The sequence below is a fragment of the Passer domesticus genome, chromosome W, assembly GCF_036417665.1.
Source record: "Passer domesticus isolate bPasDom1 chromosome W, bPasDom1.hap1, whole genome shotgun sequence".
In the NCBI taxonomy this organism is placed as follows: domain Eukaryota; kingdom Metazoa; phylum Chordata; class Aves; order Passeriformes; family Passeridae; genus Passer; species Passer domesticus.
In genome coordinates this window covers 3,683,378-3,702,753 of record NC_087511.1, presented here as the reverse complement: position 1 = coordinate 3,702,753, position 19,376 = coordinate 3,683,378, and the positions used below count along the sequence as shown (strand labels likewise).

The following is a 19,376-nucleotide window of genomic DNA, read 5'->3' as shown; positions in this document are numbered from 1 at the left end:
GTCTGTGTTTTCTAAGTCAATGTATATGATTTGGATGGTGATGCAGATAGATGCATGCACGTGTTTCTATACTACCAACCCTATGACTGATTCTGTCAAAAGCAGTGGCTGTGGAGGATCAGGATCCTCCAAGGGTACCTCTGTTGTATGATGCATGTTTAACACTTGAATTTCCCAGGCATTTCTAGGTCCAGATCAGGAATTAGGAACTATACTGAATTGATTGCTGCCACATGTTTTCAAGTTGCAGAGCACTACCTGCAATGTATTGTGCAGTTGTGCAGCATATATACCCCAGGAATGCAAAGCTAAATACCCTGATTAAGAAACATCAGAAGGATGTTTAATATATGCATTACAATGTCGCCCTAATGGCACATCACCTTCCCCTGCCCAGTCCCCGGGTTGTAGCATGATATTTTATGAAAAATCCTTTCCTAGGATTTTTCCCCTCCTGAGAGCTGAGGCCCTCAGGAAAGAAATGTAAACAATAACTATCTGCTGCTGTGGAATGCAACAGGTGCATCTTCCATTGGTCCATGTGGATTGTTTTCAATTGATGACCAATCACAGCTACCTGTGCCAAGGCTGTGAGCAGTCACAGGATTTTTGTTATGCATTCTATTCTATTCTTGGTCTTTGTAGCCTTCTGATCGTTCTTCTCTCTCTGTTCTTTTAGTATTGTGTTAATGTAGTATTTTAGTATAATATATAACATAATAAATCAGCCTTCTGAGAAAAATGGAGTCAAGCCTCGTGTCCCCACACTTGGAGCATCCACTGCAACAATTGGTGACCTCCGGACGTGTGGAATTGATAGTCACCCCAGGAGTGGACCATCTAGCCTGGATGCTGAAGAACCAAGACCCTGAAGATGGTCAGAGTTCACAGCCAAGGCAAACAGAAGAACCTGTTGGAGTTTCCTGGACATTGTGTCCAGAGACCGCAGAGCAGCAGAGCTGCACAGCTGGATCCACAAGGACACTGTCTAAAGGTACTGTTATTTTTTCCCTTCCTGAAGATCCTGCCATTCGCAGAAGGTGGGAGGAATGTTGGCAAACTGTACCTTCGGAAGCTCAGGTTCCATTTACTGTGTCAGAGGAGAAAGTTATTAAACTCTGGCACAAATGGGGACACAAGGACAGAATGATTTTGTGGAAGAAACTGTATTATGAGTTTTTCAGATGGGCAAAATTTCATAGATTTTTTTACAAATGTGGTATACTCCCTTGATTTAGATCTTTGGGATTTCATGGAGTCTGCTTTTGAGTAGACAAAGGACCAGAGTGTTAAACTCCCGATAATGTATGCAGTGCACCTAGGCCTCTTCCCTGTTTTGAAACGAAGAGAGGCTGTGGGGGGGCTTGTGGCTCGGTGGTGCGGCCGCGCCCCATTTCCATCAGGCCCAGCACGAGAGGAACCTCTCGAACAAGACGAACCGCCGGTTCCCAGCCCTCCCCCGCATCGCCCACGGCTGAACAAAAGTTTTCCTCTGCTCCCTTGGAGCATGCAGAGACAGAGCTGCCTTCCCCCCCGCTCTTTCTCTTGGGGGGGGATGGGGACCGGCCCCGCTGCTTTCCGGGCCAGCCCTGCCTGCTTCACTGTGGCATTCTCCACTCCCCCCACTCCGGGAGGGCGTGGACCGATCCTGCCCTGGCCAGCCCCGCGGGAGGTGCCGGTCCCTGTTATGAATAAAAACTTATCTATTTTTTTAAGGTTGCAGAGTTAAAATAAGTTGGACCAATTGCTGTTAGCTTCATTGTTAAGAGTTCTTCTTCAATTACCTGTTAATGGTTGGTGATTAACCATTGTCCCCCTGATGCTTGCCAGGGAATGACACCAGGACCCTGCAGGTACCAGGCGAATGGGAGTGGCATCAGAGCTAATATGCAGATGAGAAACGCATTGCACCAAATTTTGCAGTTTTCCAGGAAAACCCCTAAAATCAACGAGCCAACATAGAACTAGGAGACCTAGGTGATGTCTAAAGATGGGAGCGTAGTCCAGTGCCTGCTTGGATCCTTTTTGCTTCTCACCCTAACCTGAAAAGATGTTGACTGGAGAGAGGACCCGAGGTGTTGGACCGAAAAGATGGAATCTCCTAATCTCTCGTGAGGACGGAATCCCCAGCTCTGTCTGCAGACCAGCGGACAAAGCTGCATCACCCTCCTCCTCCGTGCCACTCCTGGGAGCAATGGCGCCGTGGGCACAACCCGTCGATTTCTCCCCACCTGAGCTGATTCTTTTTAATAAAGGCAATAAAAAGGAGAAAGATCTCCTGCCCATTCATTTCAGTCCCCGCGGCTGCACCTCAGCCAGCCCCGTGGGAGGCACCGGACCCCGCAGCTCCGCCCGCAGCCCCACCGCCACCTGGGCCAGCTCTGCCGGCTTCAATGGCTGCGCCTGCGCTGCAGTGTCCAGACCCTGGAGGAGACTCGGCTGCCGCGCCCAGCCCAGCGGGGGATGCACCCCTGCCCCCCGTGCAGGTCTCACTGCTCGCTGCCGACATGACCACAGTGCAAGAGCATGCCGAGAATGGTGCTGAGCCCACGGGACCGTCTCAAGAGCCGACACCATCGCCTGTGGCGCCCTCACCGCCCACTCCAACTGTCCTGGTGCCTTCCGGAGCTACGTCCTTCGCATCAGACCCTGCGAACAGCCTGTCCTTCCATGGAGGGGGCATGGCTCGCCAGCTGACTGCGGATGCAGTTTGGCTGCCTGTTTTCAGACTCAGTGTGGTTCGTGGGTAATTTCGTGTGTGGTCGGGGGCTTCTCCCCGGGGGTTGGAGTGCCTGCCTTCCCCCATGCGCCCCAGGGGCGTGGGGGAGGTGGCTTCTGGAAGTTCTGCCTCTGGTCCCCAGGCCAGAAGGGATGGGGCTGGTGTCGAGGGGCAGAAGGCAGGAGCAGTGGCGTTTGCCTTGCAAGAGCAAGAGAAACAGTGCAAAGCAAGCATTGCTCGCTTGCTCTGGGGACAAGAGTCCCCCAGATCTGGGATGACAATTCCTGAGAAATCTCTTCCCCAGCTGCCGGCCTGCACCAGTGCTGCTGGGGGGAGGAAGCGTTTGGTCACTTTTGCTCTGAAGACACTGGCAGCATGGTCCTGTCAGGTTGTGAGCACACAGAGCCCGCCTCACAGGCTGGTTCTGGGCCGTTTGGCTCATTTCCCTGGGCCGGGGCCACCGCCCCGTCCAGTGTTGGGTTTGGGAGCTTTCAGCTCCCTGCCCGGACCTGGGCCACCGTTCTGTGGGCCAGGTCTGGGTTCCCTGGTCCGCCCACCAGGACCAGGGTCACTGAAGGGTCCTGGAGACCCTCTGCTACTCCTGCTCTTCTTTTGTAAGAAAAAAAAAAAAAAGAAAAAAATTAAGAAAGAAAAGTGGAAAGAGCTAGCAGCTCAAAAGCATTGAAAAGCCAAAAATTAGCCTCAGCCCAAGTAGTTCAGTGAAGGGCTGTGGCCAGGGCATTCCAGAATTTTCTCTCTGAATTGTTTGGTGACTGTCAATGAATTGTTTGATAATTCTTGTTCATTCTCTTTAGCAGTTCTTTGTTTCAGAATTCTGCAAGCCTGTTTCAGGACCAAAAGGGACTTCCAGAGATGTCAAAGAGGAACATCTTCAGTCCATGGACTCTGTCCTGAAATTCAGCTGTTTGGACTTGAAAAAATGAACTTTCTTTGCATGAGTTTTTTGCATTTTCTTATATTGTAAGATTGTTTTAGTGATATGATAGAATTTGATGTTCTACAGGTGAAGAATTTCTCTGAATGTTTTACAGGTGAAGAATTTCCCTGACCATTCCACATCAGCAGTTGAATGAGGTTTTGATTGGTAGCAGATGAACCTCAAGAAATGTTTGTTCTCTCTTCTGCAAGGGCCCAGTAGAAGAAATTACAAACATTCTTTTTTTCTATTTAATTTAATACATTTAAAAGGGTGAAGTGTAGCATGATATTTTATGAAAAATCCTTTGCTAGGATTTTTCCCCTCCTGAGGAGCTGAGAGCCTCAGGAAAGAAATGTAAACAATAACTATCTGCTGCTGTGGAATGCAACAGGTGCATCTTCCATTGGTCCATGTGGATTGTTTTCAATTGATGACCAATCACAGCCACCTGTGCCAAGGCTGTGAGCAGTCACAAGATTTTGTTATGCATTCTATTCTATTCTTGTTCTTTGTAGCCTTCTGATCATCTTCTCTCTCTGTTCTTTTAGTATAGTTTTAATGTAGTATTTTAGTATAATATATAACATAATAAATCAGCCTTCTGAGAAAAATGGAGTCAAGCCTCGTGTCCCCACACTTGGAGCATCCACCGCAACACCGGGTCTCTGAACTCAGGGAGTGCAGAGGCAGGATCACCAGGATGTTATAAATGACTAATATGTTTATTGCCTTTCACATTTATGTACTGGCTTTTGCAATTTATTATTGATCACAAAGATTTTGATATAGTACAATTTGTAATTCCTTTTAACTGCATTTTGGTATAGTATATTCTGACAGCTTATTTATGCACCATATAGCTTATATTAGTGTAAGAAACATATCTTAGGCCTTAGCATAATATTAAAATACAGACTATGTAATGTTAAAATGCTTTTAGTCTTGTAAGTCACTCAGAGAATGGTGTAAAATAATTGTGTGGTTTCTCACATTTGTGGACTATCTTATAATTCAGATAAGATAGTAGTGACAAAAAACAGAACACCCAGGGAAGAATTTGTTAACTCTTACTCTTATCAGGGAGTGTAATAACAACAGGATAGTGAAACAAGGGATTTAAGGGTTAATAGGGAATTTAGAATAGTTTAGGTAATATATATATGTGAACATATGGTATGCATTATTATATTCGTACGGGACTGCGATAGGGGACCTCCAAAGGATACCTGTTACATATTAAAATTCTGCTGAGCTCACTGATAAAAAACTGCTGAGCTTGCCAGAAAATACTAAGTAGAGAGAAACTGCGTATGTGAAGGCACTGGAGTTCGAAAGTTCAACAGTGATGAAGACTTTGAGCCTTCATCTTTTCAGGCCCCCAGACTTACTTAAAGACCACCGACTCAATAAAAAGGATAAAGTGCTCAGCCTCAGCTAACTTCCATACCATGCGGAGAATAGGCGGGGATAGATACTGAATATGTATAGACGTTATAGAATATGCATGATCTTTGTGAATAAATAGAGGAATTCTGAATGTTGAGGCACGCAGGATTTGGGAAGATGCTCTCCCTCTGCGTCCAGGGCTGAATAAAATACATACCTACTTTACAACCTTTGGTTGTGGAGTCATTTACCGTGTTTCATTTCGGCGAGAGCCAGCCAGGAGAGTTCTGTCTGTCTGCAGATTCGGGCTAAGAAATGGAGGAATCCACAGCGCACCTCGGGACTATTTCCTGGAGGAGGACTCCATGACCTTGGCTAGCTTACTGCAGCTACAGATAAGAGCCACTGGCATGCGGATCAAACAGTACATATCAACTTTAATGGGGTTGTAAGATGTACGTACTCAAGGTTGGAGGACTGTTGATAAATCACAGGAGACATCCTGCGTGCAACATAGTACCTAGGTAGGTAAAAGCTTGCAGGCTGCTGGCTGATTGTACAGCTGGTGAAGGAATTTGCTGACTGATAGGGCAGCCAGAAAGCAATCCTAGAGTGCGGATCGAGTGGATTCCTGCTCCTGCATTATCGGAGCTAGAGGTAGTGTGCTTGAGTCAGGACATTGTGAGGGTGGTGGAAGTGGGAGTGAGTGAGATGTGTCCTGGGGGCAGGGTGAGCGGAAAGTGGGGAGAATCATCTACCCCGATTTAGTCCTTGGGTGAAAGAAGGCAGGAGTATTGTATGGATTGTGTTGCCAGTGACTATAGTGTTTGTTAATAGAAAGTGTGAATAATCGTGATGTGTTTGGCATTTGAGCGTGTTAAGTTTGTGTTTGTATGCTGAGAAAAGAAGGCAGAGTAGATCTTTACTGTTGCTTTGTGGTTGCTTAAATTGCTGCCTTGTTGTTGTGTTATTGTTGCTTTAGTGTAGTTTTACAGTTGTTTTATTATACTGTCTCTTTGGACTATCGCTGTTGTCTTTTGAGGCAGTATTGCCATCTTGTGTTAAAAGCTATAATTACAATAAGAAAATAGCCTCTTAGTTCATTTGTGATACAACACTGTCATCTCGTGTCAAAAGTTATAATCGCAGCAGTGTGTGAATTTTGTGATCATGGGATCTGGGCAGAGCATAGAAGTTCCTAAAGCTAGCCCATTGGGCTGTGTTTTAGCACATTGGAAAGAAGTTGCAGGGAAGGGGGGTACTGAAAATAAGTCCACTCTGATTAAGTACTGTAGTCAGTGGTGGCCTCCATGTAGGCTGGATGAAAATGTAAAGTGGCCACCCACAGGGACATTAGATTATAATACTCTGCTGCAATTAATGTTATTCTTAAGGAGAGAGGGCAAGTGGAGTGAAGTCTCGTACTGCAATATATTTTTCTCTCTCTGAGATCATCCTGAATGGCAGAGAGATTGCGGGATTAGGACACCTCATGACCCCCTGGTGTTAGCTTTAGAGAAAGATTATAAAGCAAAGAAAGTAAAAAAATGCTGCTCATCCTGTAGAATTGGGCAGAGATGTGTAAAATCAGACAAGGTATACCGAGCTGAAGCTCAGGACCAAGACCCATTAGATCTATTGATACCACCTCCTAAGAGACAGAGGGAGGAAGAGGAAGAAAGGGATGCAGATCTAGAGGCCAGCTCACCCCCTAGTAGAGCATCCCGTAGTAGATTACCTCCTAGCAGATCATCCCCTAGTAGCTCACCCCCTAGGAGGGCATCCCATAGTAAATAATCTCCTAGCAGATCACCCCCTATCAGTCTGGTATCATCCCGGACTAGACAACAGGTTGTGATAGCACCTCTGCGAGAGGCAGTAGGGCCAGATGGAGGGCCAGTGATAGTCAAAGCACCCTTTTCAAGTATTGATTTAGAATCATGGCAAAGGGTTGCTAAACACTACCCAGCAGCTACAGCACAGCGGTTGCGATATATGATTAAACAACATAACCCAGACTGGTCTGATATGCAGTTATTGCTGGAGTCACTAACTGAGACAGAAAAATGATTAGTTTTAAGAATGGCAGAGGGTCTAGCAGGGGAGCATTATAAGGACAAGCGGGAAGATGTAAAGGACTATTTCCCCCTTCAGAAGCCAGATTGGAAACCAAGCAGACCAGAAGACATGAAAAAGCTAGAAGGTTATCAGGAATGGATAGCAAAAGGGATAGAACAAGCAATACCTAAGACCATAAATTGGTCAGAGTTATATAATGTTAGACAGGGTCCCTCTAAATCACCATCTGAGTTTTTGGAATGATTGAAAGACACAATGCGCCGCTATACAACTCTAGATCCTAGAGAGGATGTGAGAATTCAACAATTAGTACATTTATTTCTGGGTCAATCTACAGTGGATATTAGGCGCAAACTTCAGAAATTAAAAGGGCCTGACATAAGAAACCTAGAAAAATTAGTAGATGAGACATGGAGACTATATAGTAATAGAGAGGAAGCATATAAGCAGGATATGAAAAAATTTATGGCAGTAGTAAGAGCAGAGAAAGGTGGAGGAAGAAAAGGTTGGCGAAACCAGGGAGGTACATTCCGACTGGGCAAAGATCAATGGGCATTGTGAAAAGAATTTGGGCACTGGAAAAATGAATGTCCTAAAGGGAGGAGGGACAAGGGAAGAGGAATGGTTGCTGGTATCAAAAAGGATTGAAGAGGACCGGGAGATCCTACCCCAGAGGATCCCCATGTTATAATGATGAGGCTGGGGGAAGAAGAAAAGAGGGTAAAATTCTTAGCTGATACAGGATCAATATTCTCAGTATTGAATAAAATCCTGGTGTCCGTGGGAAAGGTTTATATTATGGTACAAGGAGCCACTGGCCAATCTGAAAAGGCTTATTTTTGTAAACCTCTAAAGTATAAATTTGGGAAACAATGGGGGACTCACAAATTTTTATATCTGTCCAATTCTCCAACAGCTCTTCTGGGGAGAGATTTATTGGAACAATTACAAGCGACCATTGTCTTTAGGGATGTAGAGATTACTCTGGAGGTAAATGATCAACAATATGTAGAAGTGTTAAGTTTAATACTAGCAACCACCGAGACTGAGGGAGAAATCAGTGAGGAAATTGTCAATCAGGTGTTCCCTGGGGTATGGGCCTCTAATGTGCCAGGAAGAGCAAAAAACACACCTCCTATAGTAATTAACCTTAAGGAAGGAAAACAACCAGTCAGGATTAAACAGTACCCTTTAACAAAAGAGGACAGGGAAGGTGTAGCCATGATATTTTATGAAAAATCCTCTGCTAGGATTTTTCCCCTCCTGAGGAGCTGAGAGCCTCAGGAAAGAAATGTAAACAATAACTATCTGCTGCTGTGGAATGCAACAGGTGCATCTTCCATTGGTCCATGTGGATTGTTTTCAATTGATGACCAATCACAGCCACCTGTGCCAAGGCTGTGAGCAGTCACAAGATTTTGTTATGCATTCTATTCTATTCTTGTTCTTTGTAGCCTTCTGATCATCTTCTCTCTCTGTTCTTTTAGTATAGTTTTAATGTAGTATTTTAGTATAATATATAACATAATAAATCAGCCTTCTGAGAAAAATGGAGTCAAGCCTCGTGTCCTCACACTTAGAGCATCCACCGCAACAGGAAGGAATCAGGCCAGTGATTGAAAATTTTTTACAACAAGGATTACTAAAACAATGTGCAGGACCTACGAGCTGTCAGCAAAATAACTGAGGATCTTTACCCAGTGGTAGCAAACCCATATACCCTATTGACATGTTTAACACCAGAACTAACCTGGTTCACTGTTTTAGACTTGAAAGATGCCTTCTTTTGCCTCCCTCTCCACGAAGCCAGTCAGAAAATTTTTGCATTTGAATAGGAGAACCCTAGAAGTGGATGTAAAACCCTGCTCACATAGACAGTGCTCCCCCAAGGCTTTAAAAACTCACCTACCCTGTTTGGAGAACAACTCGCACAGGATTTAGAAGCCTGGGAGGCCCCATCAGAAGAAGGAAAGCTACTGCAGTACGTAGACTATCTCCTAATAGCCACCCAAACAGAAGAAGCATGTGTAGCTTGGATGATGAGTCTCTTAAACATTTTGGGACTACAAGGGTACAGAGTATCAAAGAAAAAGGCTCAGGTGGTAAAGCAAAAGGTGATTTATCTAGGGTACGAAATTAGTGCCAGACAATGAACTTTAGGGCAAGACTGTAAAGAAGCAATATGCCAGACCCCACAACCCCAGACAATAAAGGAACTGCGAACCTTTTTGGGAATGACGGGAAGGTGTAAATTGTGGATCTACAACTATGGGTTTCTTGTTAAACCTCTGTATGAACTTATAGCAAAAGGGAATAAAGATCTCCAGTGGACCAAGGAGGCCACTCGAGCTTTCTCCCAGCTAAAGGAAGCTCTTATGTTGGCCCCAGCCCTAGGACTTCCTGACATGAGTAAAACATTCTTTCTGTTTTCCCATTAAAAACAGGGGTTTGCCCTGCGGATACTGGCACAAAACTCAGGCCCATACCGAAGGGCAGTTGCCTACTTTTCCAAGCAGCTAGATGCAGTGGCCAAGGGATGGCCGGGATGCCTCAGAGCTGTAGCAGCAGTGGTGATAAATATCCAAGAAGCACATAAATTCACCTTGGGCCAGAAAATGACAGTCCTGGTGTCTCACACAGTGTCTGCAGTGTTAGAAGTGAAAGGAGGACACTGGCTTTCCCTACAAAGGTTTCTGAAATACCAGGCCATCATAGTAGAACAAGATGATGTGGAAATAGTGGTAACTAATATTGTCAATCCATCTTCTTTCCTCAGTGGAAACCAAGGGGAGCCAGTGCATCATGATTGTCTGGAAACCACTGAAGCCACCTACTCCATCTGCCCAGACCTGAAGGACACCCCTTTTGATGACACAGAAACCTGGTTTACTGATGGAAGTAGCTATGTCATCAGTGGGAAACGACATGCTGGGTATGCAGTTACCACCAGCAAGAAGGTAATAGAATCTGGACCTCCACCCACAGATACCTCTGCACAGAAAGCTGAGCTAATTTCCTTGATCTGTGCCTTAGAAATGGCAAAAGGAAGAAAAATAAATATCTACACAGACTCAAGATATGCATTTGGGGTTGCGCGTGCACATGGAGCTATTTTGAAGGAAAGGGGACTGTTAAATTCACAGGGAAAGAACATCAAACATGCACAAGAAATAATATGACTGCTGGAAGCAGTCCAGATGCTTGAAAAGGTAGTAATTATGCACATTAAGGCACATCAAAAGGTGAGCTCAGAATTAGAGGAAGGAAATGAACTGGCAGACAGAGAGGCAAAAGAAGCAGCAAAAGGTGAGGTAATAGTTGAAGCAGCCTTGATTCCAGATGGACAGATAGTCCCTGAAGGTAAGCCATTATACAATAAGAAAGAGAAGGAATTAATTGAGGATCTAGGGGGAACATATAACCAGGAAGGATGGGCTGTAACTGCAGAAGGGAAACTGGTTATCCCTTCTCACATATTATGGTCCCTAGTAACAGGAACACAAAAAGACACACTGGGGAGTGGATGATCTGTACAACTATCTAGCTGAAAAGATTACTGCCAGAAATCTATATGCCACTGTCACTCAAGTGACCCGGCAGTGTGATCTTTGTCTCCAGACTAATCCTAAAAATACTCCCAAACCAAAACTTGGTCAGATTGGAAGAGGTCAGGGACCTGGGCAGCAATGGCAAATTGATTTTTCAGAACTCCCAAGAAAAGGGGGGTATAGATATTTGCTGGTATTGACGGACATATTTTCAGTATGGCCAGAAGCTTTCCCCACCAGAACAGCGAAAGACAGGGAGGTAACTAAAACACTGCTGCAGGAAATAATACCACACTTCGGGGTTTCAGCCACAATATCCTCAGATAGAGGACCTCATTTTATCTCTAAGATAGTACAGCAAGTTAGTCGCCACTTGGGTATAGATTGGGAACTCCACACTCCATACCATCCTCAGTTGAGTGGCCAAGTAGAGAAAATGAATCATCTAATTAAACAGCAAATTGTGAGGCTAGGGTAAGAAGCTAATTTGTCCTGGCCCCAATCTCTCCCATTAGCATTGTTGCGAATTCATACTAAGCCAAGAACTAAAGAAAAGTTAAGCCCCTTTCATGGCGGGGCTATTACCCTCAGGGTAATGCCGGCCAGCCAGGATAGCTGGGGGGGGGGGGGGGGGGGGGGCGCTCAGGCAACCTAGGCAAGCTATAGTGATTTGCAGCCAGCTCTTTAGTGATTTCAGCTCTTTTAGCTTGCAAGCTGCAGCCCTAGGTGCCGCCGCAGCAGACGCAGAGAGAGAGAGAGAGAAGTGCTGTATGGGTTCCGCAGGGTTCTTTTATTCGGGTCTCCGCGAAGGGTCCAGTGACAGCTCTTCTGCCGAACCGGGCAGAATTAGGGGTTTTTATACCCTACAGGGGTTTTGAAAACTGTCCAATAGTAAGGGTCAGGGGAAAGTGACCTATGGATTTACAGGGAGATAAGCAGGGTCCGAAAGACGGAAGAGAGGGGCTTCTAAAGCCTTAGTCATGCTCTGACTTTGGCATTTCCTAGCTCAGGCCTCTGATCGCCAAGGAGGCCGTGCAGGCTCTGTGCCTGCTACACCCTTTGAAATGCTTTATGGGAGACCGTATGGGGTATCAAAGGGAATGTCTGCCCAAGTTGGAGAAGAGACAATGACGTCCTATTTGGTAGCTCTGAGTAAACAACTCAGAAAAATCGAAAAACGTGGCTGGAACTCGGAGCAGGGGGTTAGATGGGCCAGTGCATAACATACAGCCTAGAGATTATGTTTATGTTAAGTCTCTTACAGAGAAAACCCTGGAACCACAGTGGGAAGGACCATTCCAGGTATTGCTCACCATGTTCACTGCAATTAAGATTAAAGAACAGAATGCTTGGATCCATCATACGCAAGTGAAGAAGGCTCCTGGAGTCCCTTGGAAAGTAACATTGGGTGATAATGAACTGAAACTGAAATTTACCTGGGAAAGATAAATAGACTCTGGGTAGAAATGTTAGCCTGGACAATTATATCTCTCACAACCATAGCCATGACTGTAACTGAAGCTAATGAAAAACCACTTTTGTACCATATCACTGAGAGGCATGTTTGTCGAGGAAAAGCCTATGACGTGCACTCCCATAAAATGTTGTCTGAAATTATGAAAGTTACAAATGCTAAGGTCTGGGAAGGGAGAAATGTTTGGGGCTGTGAATATGCATTTGTTCAGATTGGATATCATGGGTCTTGCCAGAAACCTATGGAGTTATTCAGAATTGATTCTGAATGTTGTGAAACATGCTTATCTAATTGTCCTGCATTTAGACTTGAAATACAGGGGGGTGCAGTTAAAGGTTATAGGGTGGATTATAACATTACTCGGGATTGTGTTGATCCCCAAGACGAGGGTGAGGAAATAAATCCGCCAACCCAAAGACCAGAGGAACCTACAGTTACTCTAGCTCAAACTACTCCAGGGAAGGTAATCCAGCCTATAGTTACTAAAGTTGGACCATATGCTGTCAAGAAGGTAGGGATCCAAAGACTGTTGCTGAATCCGGAATGGTCCTTGAAACGAGTAGAGGTGGAGAAGCAAGTGAATGCTTCTGCTATTCAATCAGAATGCACCCCCTTTCTTAAAACTTCCTTCATGGACAGGAGCACTTGGTTGAAGAAGCACCCACCTGATACTTTTAGGCAGAAAAGAGAACTTACAGGGATACTAGGAACAGGATTGGGGATTTTGAATACAATAGACTCAGAGGTAATAATGAACAAATTGACTGCAACTGGCAGTGACATAGTTAAATTACAACAACCCTTACAATCTTCTCTACTAGCATTGGGTACTAGTCAGTGGAAACTGTCTAAAATATTACCAGAATGGAAAGGCCTAGAAGAACAAGACCATGGCCTAATAGTAAATGCCATGGGAGCAGCTAGTAAAAATATGTCCCTGGCCCTTGGATGTGTACAAGCACAATTATGGATGTGTAACTATGATATTTTATGAAAAATCCTTTTGCCAGGATTTTTCCCTCCTGAGGAGCTGGGACCCCCAGGAAAGAAATGTAAACAAGAACTATCTGTTGCTGTGGAATGCAACAGGTGCATCTTCCATTGGTTCATGTGGATTGTTTTCAATTGATGACCAATCACAGCCACCTGTGCCAAGGCTGTGAGCGGTCACAAGATTTTGTTATACATTCTATTATATTCTTGTTCTTTGTAGCCTTCTGATCATTCTTTTCTCTCTGTTCTTTTAGTATAGTTTTTATGTAGTATTTTAATATATAAGATAATAAATCACCCTTCTGAAAATGGAATCAAGCCTCGTGTCTCCACACATGGAGTGTTCACCTCAACATGGATGCAGTCAGTCGCTGCCTCAATTATTAGGAAAGGTAGTGAGGGCACATTCCCCGCTGAGATTCGCAAAATTATTTGGGATCATGCCTCTGATTTAGAGAGAGAACTCCAGTCATGGTGGGTTCCGGTTAATTTCACCTAAGATCCTGTGACAAGCATGGTAACTGCCTTTGTTTTAACCATACATAATATGTCAGTGAGTCTGATACATCCAGTAGTTGCCTTAGGACTAAACCACGAGGGAACCATTTTATATCCTTCTGAACATAGGATGTGGGCACGAGAAGTTGAAGGGAAATGGAAAACTATTACTATAGAGTCTTGTGCCATGAGGAAATAACTAGGGTTCATATGTGAAGGGAATCTAAATAGTGATCAAGATATTTGCCTGGATACACAGCAGAGCATTTGTCACTTTGAAGTTCACTCAGTCAACCAAACAACGTTACTTGTGTACATAGGCCAGGGCTGTGTATGTCTCAGGACATCATGCCCCACAATAGTGTTGGATGAGCTAATCATAAACAAAACCCAATCCAATTTATGCATTTGTAATTTTGTCAGAATTGAGGGATGCGATTTTTCCTATTGAGCGCCCGTGATATCCTATCAATATATAAAGGCAAATTTGACTACTGTACAGGAAATATCGCCTGTGCCTATAGGGATGAATCTAACCTTGGTTAAGCAGCGATTAAAACATGAGGAACTGAAGAAAATTCTCAAAGAAATTAGAGACGTGGGAAGGAAGACTGATTACCATACATCATGACACAGAAGCCATACAAAGAGTCTTTAAGAGATTGGAAGCAGACACATCTCACCATGGGTGGGATACAATTTTTGGATGGTCACCAACAGGGACTGGGTTCCTTAATGCACTAGTTCATCCAACCATTGTGTTATTGATCTTGATTGGCACAAGTATGGTTTTGTCCATTGTGATGCTTATTTGGAACTGGAGAATGTTGCAACGAATAGCAATATTAACCTCATCGCCTGCAGTACATGGTAAAGCATTGAGAGATGCATACCATAAAAATGGAGAAAGGGAGTTTGGTATCAAGTAAAAGAATTTACTATTTTATAGAAAAGGGGGGATTGAAACAAGGGATTTAAGGGTTAATAGGGAATTTAGAATAGTTTAGGCAATATATATGTGAACATATGGTATGCATTATTATATTCGTACGGGACTGCGATAGGGGACCTCCAAAGGATACCTGTTACATATTAAAATTCTGCTGAGCTCACTGATAAAAAACTGCTGAGCTTGCCAGAAAATACTAAGTAGAGAGAAACTGCGTATGTGAAGGCACTGGAGTTCGAAAGTTCAACAGTGATGAAGACTTTGAGCCTTCATCTTTTCAGGCCCCCAGACTTACTTAAAGACCACCGACTCAATAAAAAGGATAAAGTGCTCAGCCTCAGCTAACTTCCATACCATGCGGAGAATAGGCGGGGATAGATACTGAATATGTATAGACGTTATAGAATATGCATGATCTTTGTGAATAAATAGAGGAATTCTGAATGTTGAGGCACGCAGGATTTGGGAAGATGCTCTCCCTCTGTGTCCAGGGCTGAATAAAATACATACCTACTTTACAACTTTTGGTTGTGGAGTCATTTACTGTGTTTCAATAGAACCACGAGAAGAAATAAAATATATTGATTTAATCTACAAGATAGCATGAAGACATGTCAAGAGTTAAAACCAAGCAAAAGAATTCCGAGAACATCTAAACTCACAGGAATGTTTGAATATGTATAAACTCTCATGAATATGCATGTAACTCACGTAACCATATATAAGAACATTTTTTTAAGCTAACCGTGTGTTTTTGGAGTATTGCCAAACATCACAGCGCTGGATATTAAGCCCTTTTATCCCTTATTAAACTTGTATTTAAAAAAAAAAATTAAATAGTGAGCTCTGTTTCTCACAAGGCTCAGTGCTGTAGGAAGATGGAGCGTTGGACAAGGGACCGGGGCGAGCCTTTGCGGTGCCGGGATCCTGACGCCTTCACCTGCGTCTCTCGCGAGCTCAACCCTCTTCGTCGCCCGGCCCCTGCGCCAGGGAAAGACGTTTCTTTCTTCTTGTTTCCTTCAGCTTCCTCCTCAGCTCTTTTCCTTTGGTGAGTCGCTTCGACTACTGTGCTTGCTTTATACACTACTTCGCCACTGGCGAACCACCACCTTCCGCTTCCTTTAGGGCTTGAGGATAGGGGAGGGAGGGGACGGGGCCTCAGCCACTCTGCGCCGTGGAGTGGTGCTGACGAGCTCGGCGGACGCTCTGCGCGGTGGTCAGTTGTTCCGGCGGTGGCGGAAAAAGGAAAGTGACGCCACATGCATAGCCCTGCGGCCTTCGGTGACATTCTTTCTGGCGCTGGGGGCGCGGAGTGGCGTCCGCGCGGTTAAGACCCAGCTCCTTCCGGCCACCCATGCCCCAGCTGTTACCCCCCTGGTGGAGGCTAGGAGAGGCCTTGCGGTGTCCAGGTGAGTGGGGTCGGCGCGGCCAGGGCTCACCCACTTCCCGCTTCTCTAGGGCCGGGCCACCGTGCCTCAGCCGTGGGGGCGCCGGAGCCGTTGCCGTTAGCCCGGCTGCGCGTGGGCGAGAGACGGCGGGGCGCCATGGGAGAGGCGGATACTGGCCTCGCACTCCCCTAACCTTCCCCCGGGACTGGCGAAGGCGGGAGGGCACACTTCAGGGGCCCGGTCCCATCAGGGTCGGGAAGGCCCGCGGCGGCCGAGGGCTTTTCAGGGAAACATGGGAGTCTGTTGGGAGCTTTCAGTACTGACTGCTTCCGTAATAGTGATCTCCATCACGACCCGGCCCGGTACTGGGACCGCGGGATCCAGCCTAGGCGCCGCTTTTCATCTCTAACCTGGCCTGGAGTCAGCGGATGAAAGCCTCACCACAGCTCCTGGAAGCAACTTTGGCCACTTAGTCTTTCCTGGGACATCTGTAAAGTGCTGTGAGATTGTGTTAGCTGTTTCGAAAAAACCCTTTGAAAAACAAGGGGTGTAAACTGCTTCAGTTTTATGCTTCTCTAGTTTTTTTGCTTCTTTGTTTACCTTGTGGGAAGCTATATTTTATGTGGAAAAAAGTTCCAAATTGTTCGTTGCTTATCTAGCCTGAGTTCTCCTTGAGCTCCTAATATCTGTGTTGCAGTTGTGGCTTTGAGCAACACAGTCATCCGTAAAGAATGTAAAATTTAACTGCTACCTTCCTCTTTTTAGAAGGAAAAAGGTAGTCTGAGGAGACTTAGAATAATTTAACTATTACCCCAATTCCAATATTGAAACTTTCTTTGCTTTTATTTTTAATTGTATTTTTGTATTAGTTTGTTAATAGCAGAACAAGGCAACTTGTCTTAAAGTTTATAGGTACTTTTGTGAAACCATAACTGGAATAAATTAGTTAAACAAGGTCTTGATTGTAACTAGTTACACACTTTAAACCAGCACAAACTACCTAACTGTTTCAAAGGCTGGAAAAAAATCTTGTCTACAGAGATTCTATGGCATAAGACAGTCCTGTTTGGTATTGTGGTTTGTTTTTTTTTCACTGTCAGGTAATTCTAGCTTTTAAAAATGAATGAGTAGTAAATATTTGGACCTTTGAGCATCTCTTTAAAAATGTAAAATTTCTCTTAATTCCCACTCCCAAGAATTTTATTTAGTTTTAAGTCTCCTCTGGTACTTTTCAAGACCATAAGACCAAATAATAGTTTCACTTATAGGCAAGGGCTAGCCTATTTTCAGTTTTCAAGCTAATGTTTTAAGTCCAAACAGTAATAGCTCTCCCCTTAGAACAGCAAACAAACATTAAATTTAAAAGGTTTCTCTTAAAGTATCCTATGTTGCTTAAGTCTATTAAAAATGTAATGTTTGACCTTGAGATGGAAACTGAGTATGGTACTCTTTTGAGGTCTTCATCTTGTGGTTCTCCTGCCTTAGTTAACACCTGTAATGACCATTTCTATGATATAAGAGCTGAAAGTCAAGCAGTCACAACAGCACAGCTTCTTCGCTACTCTGGAAGAGGGTAACATTACTTTTGCAGAGCAAATAGGTTTGTAACAAGCTCTAAGGAGTCATTAAGTTACTTGTTATGTGTTTTCTAAGCCCAAATATCTTGCCCCCCCCCCCCCCCTTCATGTATGATACCAAAACAGTGAGATGAAATGTGAACTCAGCTGTCTGACAGCAATCATTTCTAAGCATAATTTTATGAATATTTCTTACCTTTAGTGATCTAGCATAGTTTGATGCTGGCAAAAGAAGCTCCAAAGGGGGTGATTATGTGGCTGCTAAAGGCTTATAAAATAGTGCTTTTTGTAGTTCATATATACCAGTAATGCTGGTATTCTGTGTAGGGACTTAGGAGGAGGGACTGTGGGGGTAATGGAAGATAGTACATGAGTTTGGGCAGCTGGTAATTATACCCAAGTATGAAGATAACACTTCTGACTCATTTTTAAGCACTTTATTTTTTAATTATAATGTGTTTACTATTTCTGTTTGCTCTTTAGCCTAATTGCTGGTTGACATGAAGAGGTGCAAAGAGATTCCTGAGCAATCAGAAAGTGACCATAGTCTTATGCATTCAAGTGTATGATGTGTATTGCAGTACAGCCTGGGCATTTGTGCTTTTGCTCAATAAGTGAATGCAGTCTGCCTGCCTGGTAGAAATTAAAGTGCACAAACAACCTGGGAAATTAGTGGATACATTAAACTGGGTACTGTGAAGGGAGGGGAAAAGGTAACGAACCTGATGCCAACCACAAGGCAGTTGAGAAAGGTCGATAGAATGATCATAACACAGAAACTAAGCCCTGCTCTAACTGATAAAAGAGAAATAGGAAGGATGTTTGTGCACATTTCACAGATGAGCAGATCACACTGGCAGCTGAAAGTGTGGAGAGGTGGGGATTAATCAGGTAAAATAAGATTGAATTACCAAGAGTAAATATGGAGAATCATGAGAGGCTTTGAACACTAAATGTTAGGGAGATAAGTGGATACAACTTGATCTTGTTATAACGAGACCAAGTTATATACTGAGATCTCATTGATATAACTTGGTCTTGTGAGTGAACTGGTGATTGGTGGCCATCTTGACCACAGTGACCATGAAGCAATCAAGTTTAAAATCTCTGTTGCCAGGAGGAAAAGTGCCAGCAAAACCTCAACCCTGGATGTGAGGAGAGCAGACTTCAGGCTGCTCAGGGAACTAGTGAGTAAGGTCCCCTGGGAAAACACTTTTGCAAGTGCTGGGGTCCATCAGTGCTGGTCACTTTTTAAACATTACCTCCTAAGGGCACAGGAGAAGGCAATTCCTAAATGTCAGAAGTCCAGGAGGCAAGGCAGAAAGCTAGCTTGGCTGAACAGGGACCTTCTTCTGGAGCTAAGACAAAAGAAAAAATACTTGTATTTGAAGACTTTCAGGCTAGCATTTTTGTTTCAATGTATGTGGATTGTGGATTTGATGTTACAGTGAGACTTTTGTAGCATCCCGCACAATGCTCTTCTGCTTTGATGCTTAAAAATTTCCTGGAAATTAGCAGAAAAAGCCAGACCTTGATTGGATAAGTGTTTTTTTCTGGCTATGTTTCTGCTCTAATGTCTTGTTTCATGGTGCTTGGTCATTAGCATTTCAAGACCTATTTAAGAGAAGGCAGTTTTCACTTCCATTCATCCAAAATGGGTAGAGGCCGAGAGACTCTCAGTAGCAGAGCTAGAAATAACTAAGTGCCAGACTATAATATGAGCTGTCTGCATGATGAAACAATTACCATTTCAATAATTTTTCATTGGAAATAATTGGATTTCCATTATACCAGTTTGAGGTTGGTGCTCTATGTACTGTATTAC

General features: G+C 44.1%; 2 protein-coding genes across 11 annotated transcripts in view; both read left to right on the top strand.

Moving 5' to 3' along the window:
- The first annotated feature begins 627 nt into the window (after window positions 1–627).
- LOC135289142 (uncharacterized) lies at window positions 628–15,375 on the top strand. Of its 2 annotated transcripts, XM_064402537.1 has the most exons (4): window positions 628–994; window positions 1,831–5,569; window positions 9,901–10,081; window positions 11,927–15,375. In XM_064402537.1, exon 4 carries the CDS (start codon window positions 12,139–12,141, stop codon window positions 13,138–13,140), a length of 1,002 nt encoding a protein of 333 aa, XP_064258607.1. In that variant the 5' UTR covers window positions 628–994; window positions 1,831–5,569; window positions 9,901–10,081; window positions 11,927–12,138; the 3' UTR covers window positions 13,141–15,375. The 2 variants fall into 2 exon arrangements, with proteins under 2 accessions (XP_064258607.1, XP_064258608.1); XM_064402538.1 differs by lacking the exon at window positions 628–994 and having other exon boundaries at window positions 5,565–5,702.
- Window positions 15,376–15,500: 125 nt separating this feature from the next.
- Window positions 15,501–19,376, top strand: part of LOC135289140 (protein ARK2N-like) — a 115,673-nt gene continuing 111,797 nt past the window's right edge. For 2 of the 9 annotated variants that reach the window (XR_010351939.1, XM_064402531.1), the window contains exon 1: window positions 15,724–15,995. The gene's annotated coding sequence lies outside the window, so the exon portion shown is untranslated. Of the gene's footprint in view, window positions 15,635–15,723; window positions 15,996–19,376 lie in introns of those variants that run through there. The other 7 variants (XM_064402532.1, XM_064402530.1, XM_064402534.1 and 4 more) reach the window with 5 other exon arrangements.

Coding starts and splice junctions, on each gene's coding strand:
- LOC135289142 (XM_064402537.1), top strand. CDS start 12,139: ATGTTAGCCTGGACAATTATATCTCTCACAACCATAGCCATGACTGTA.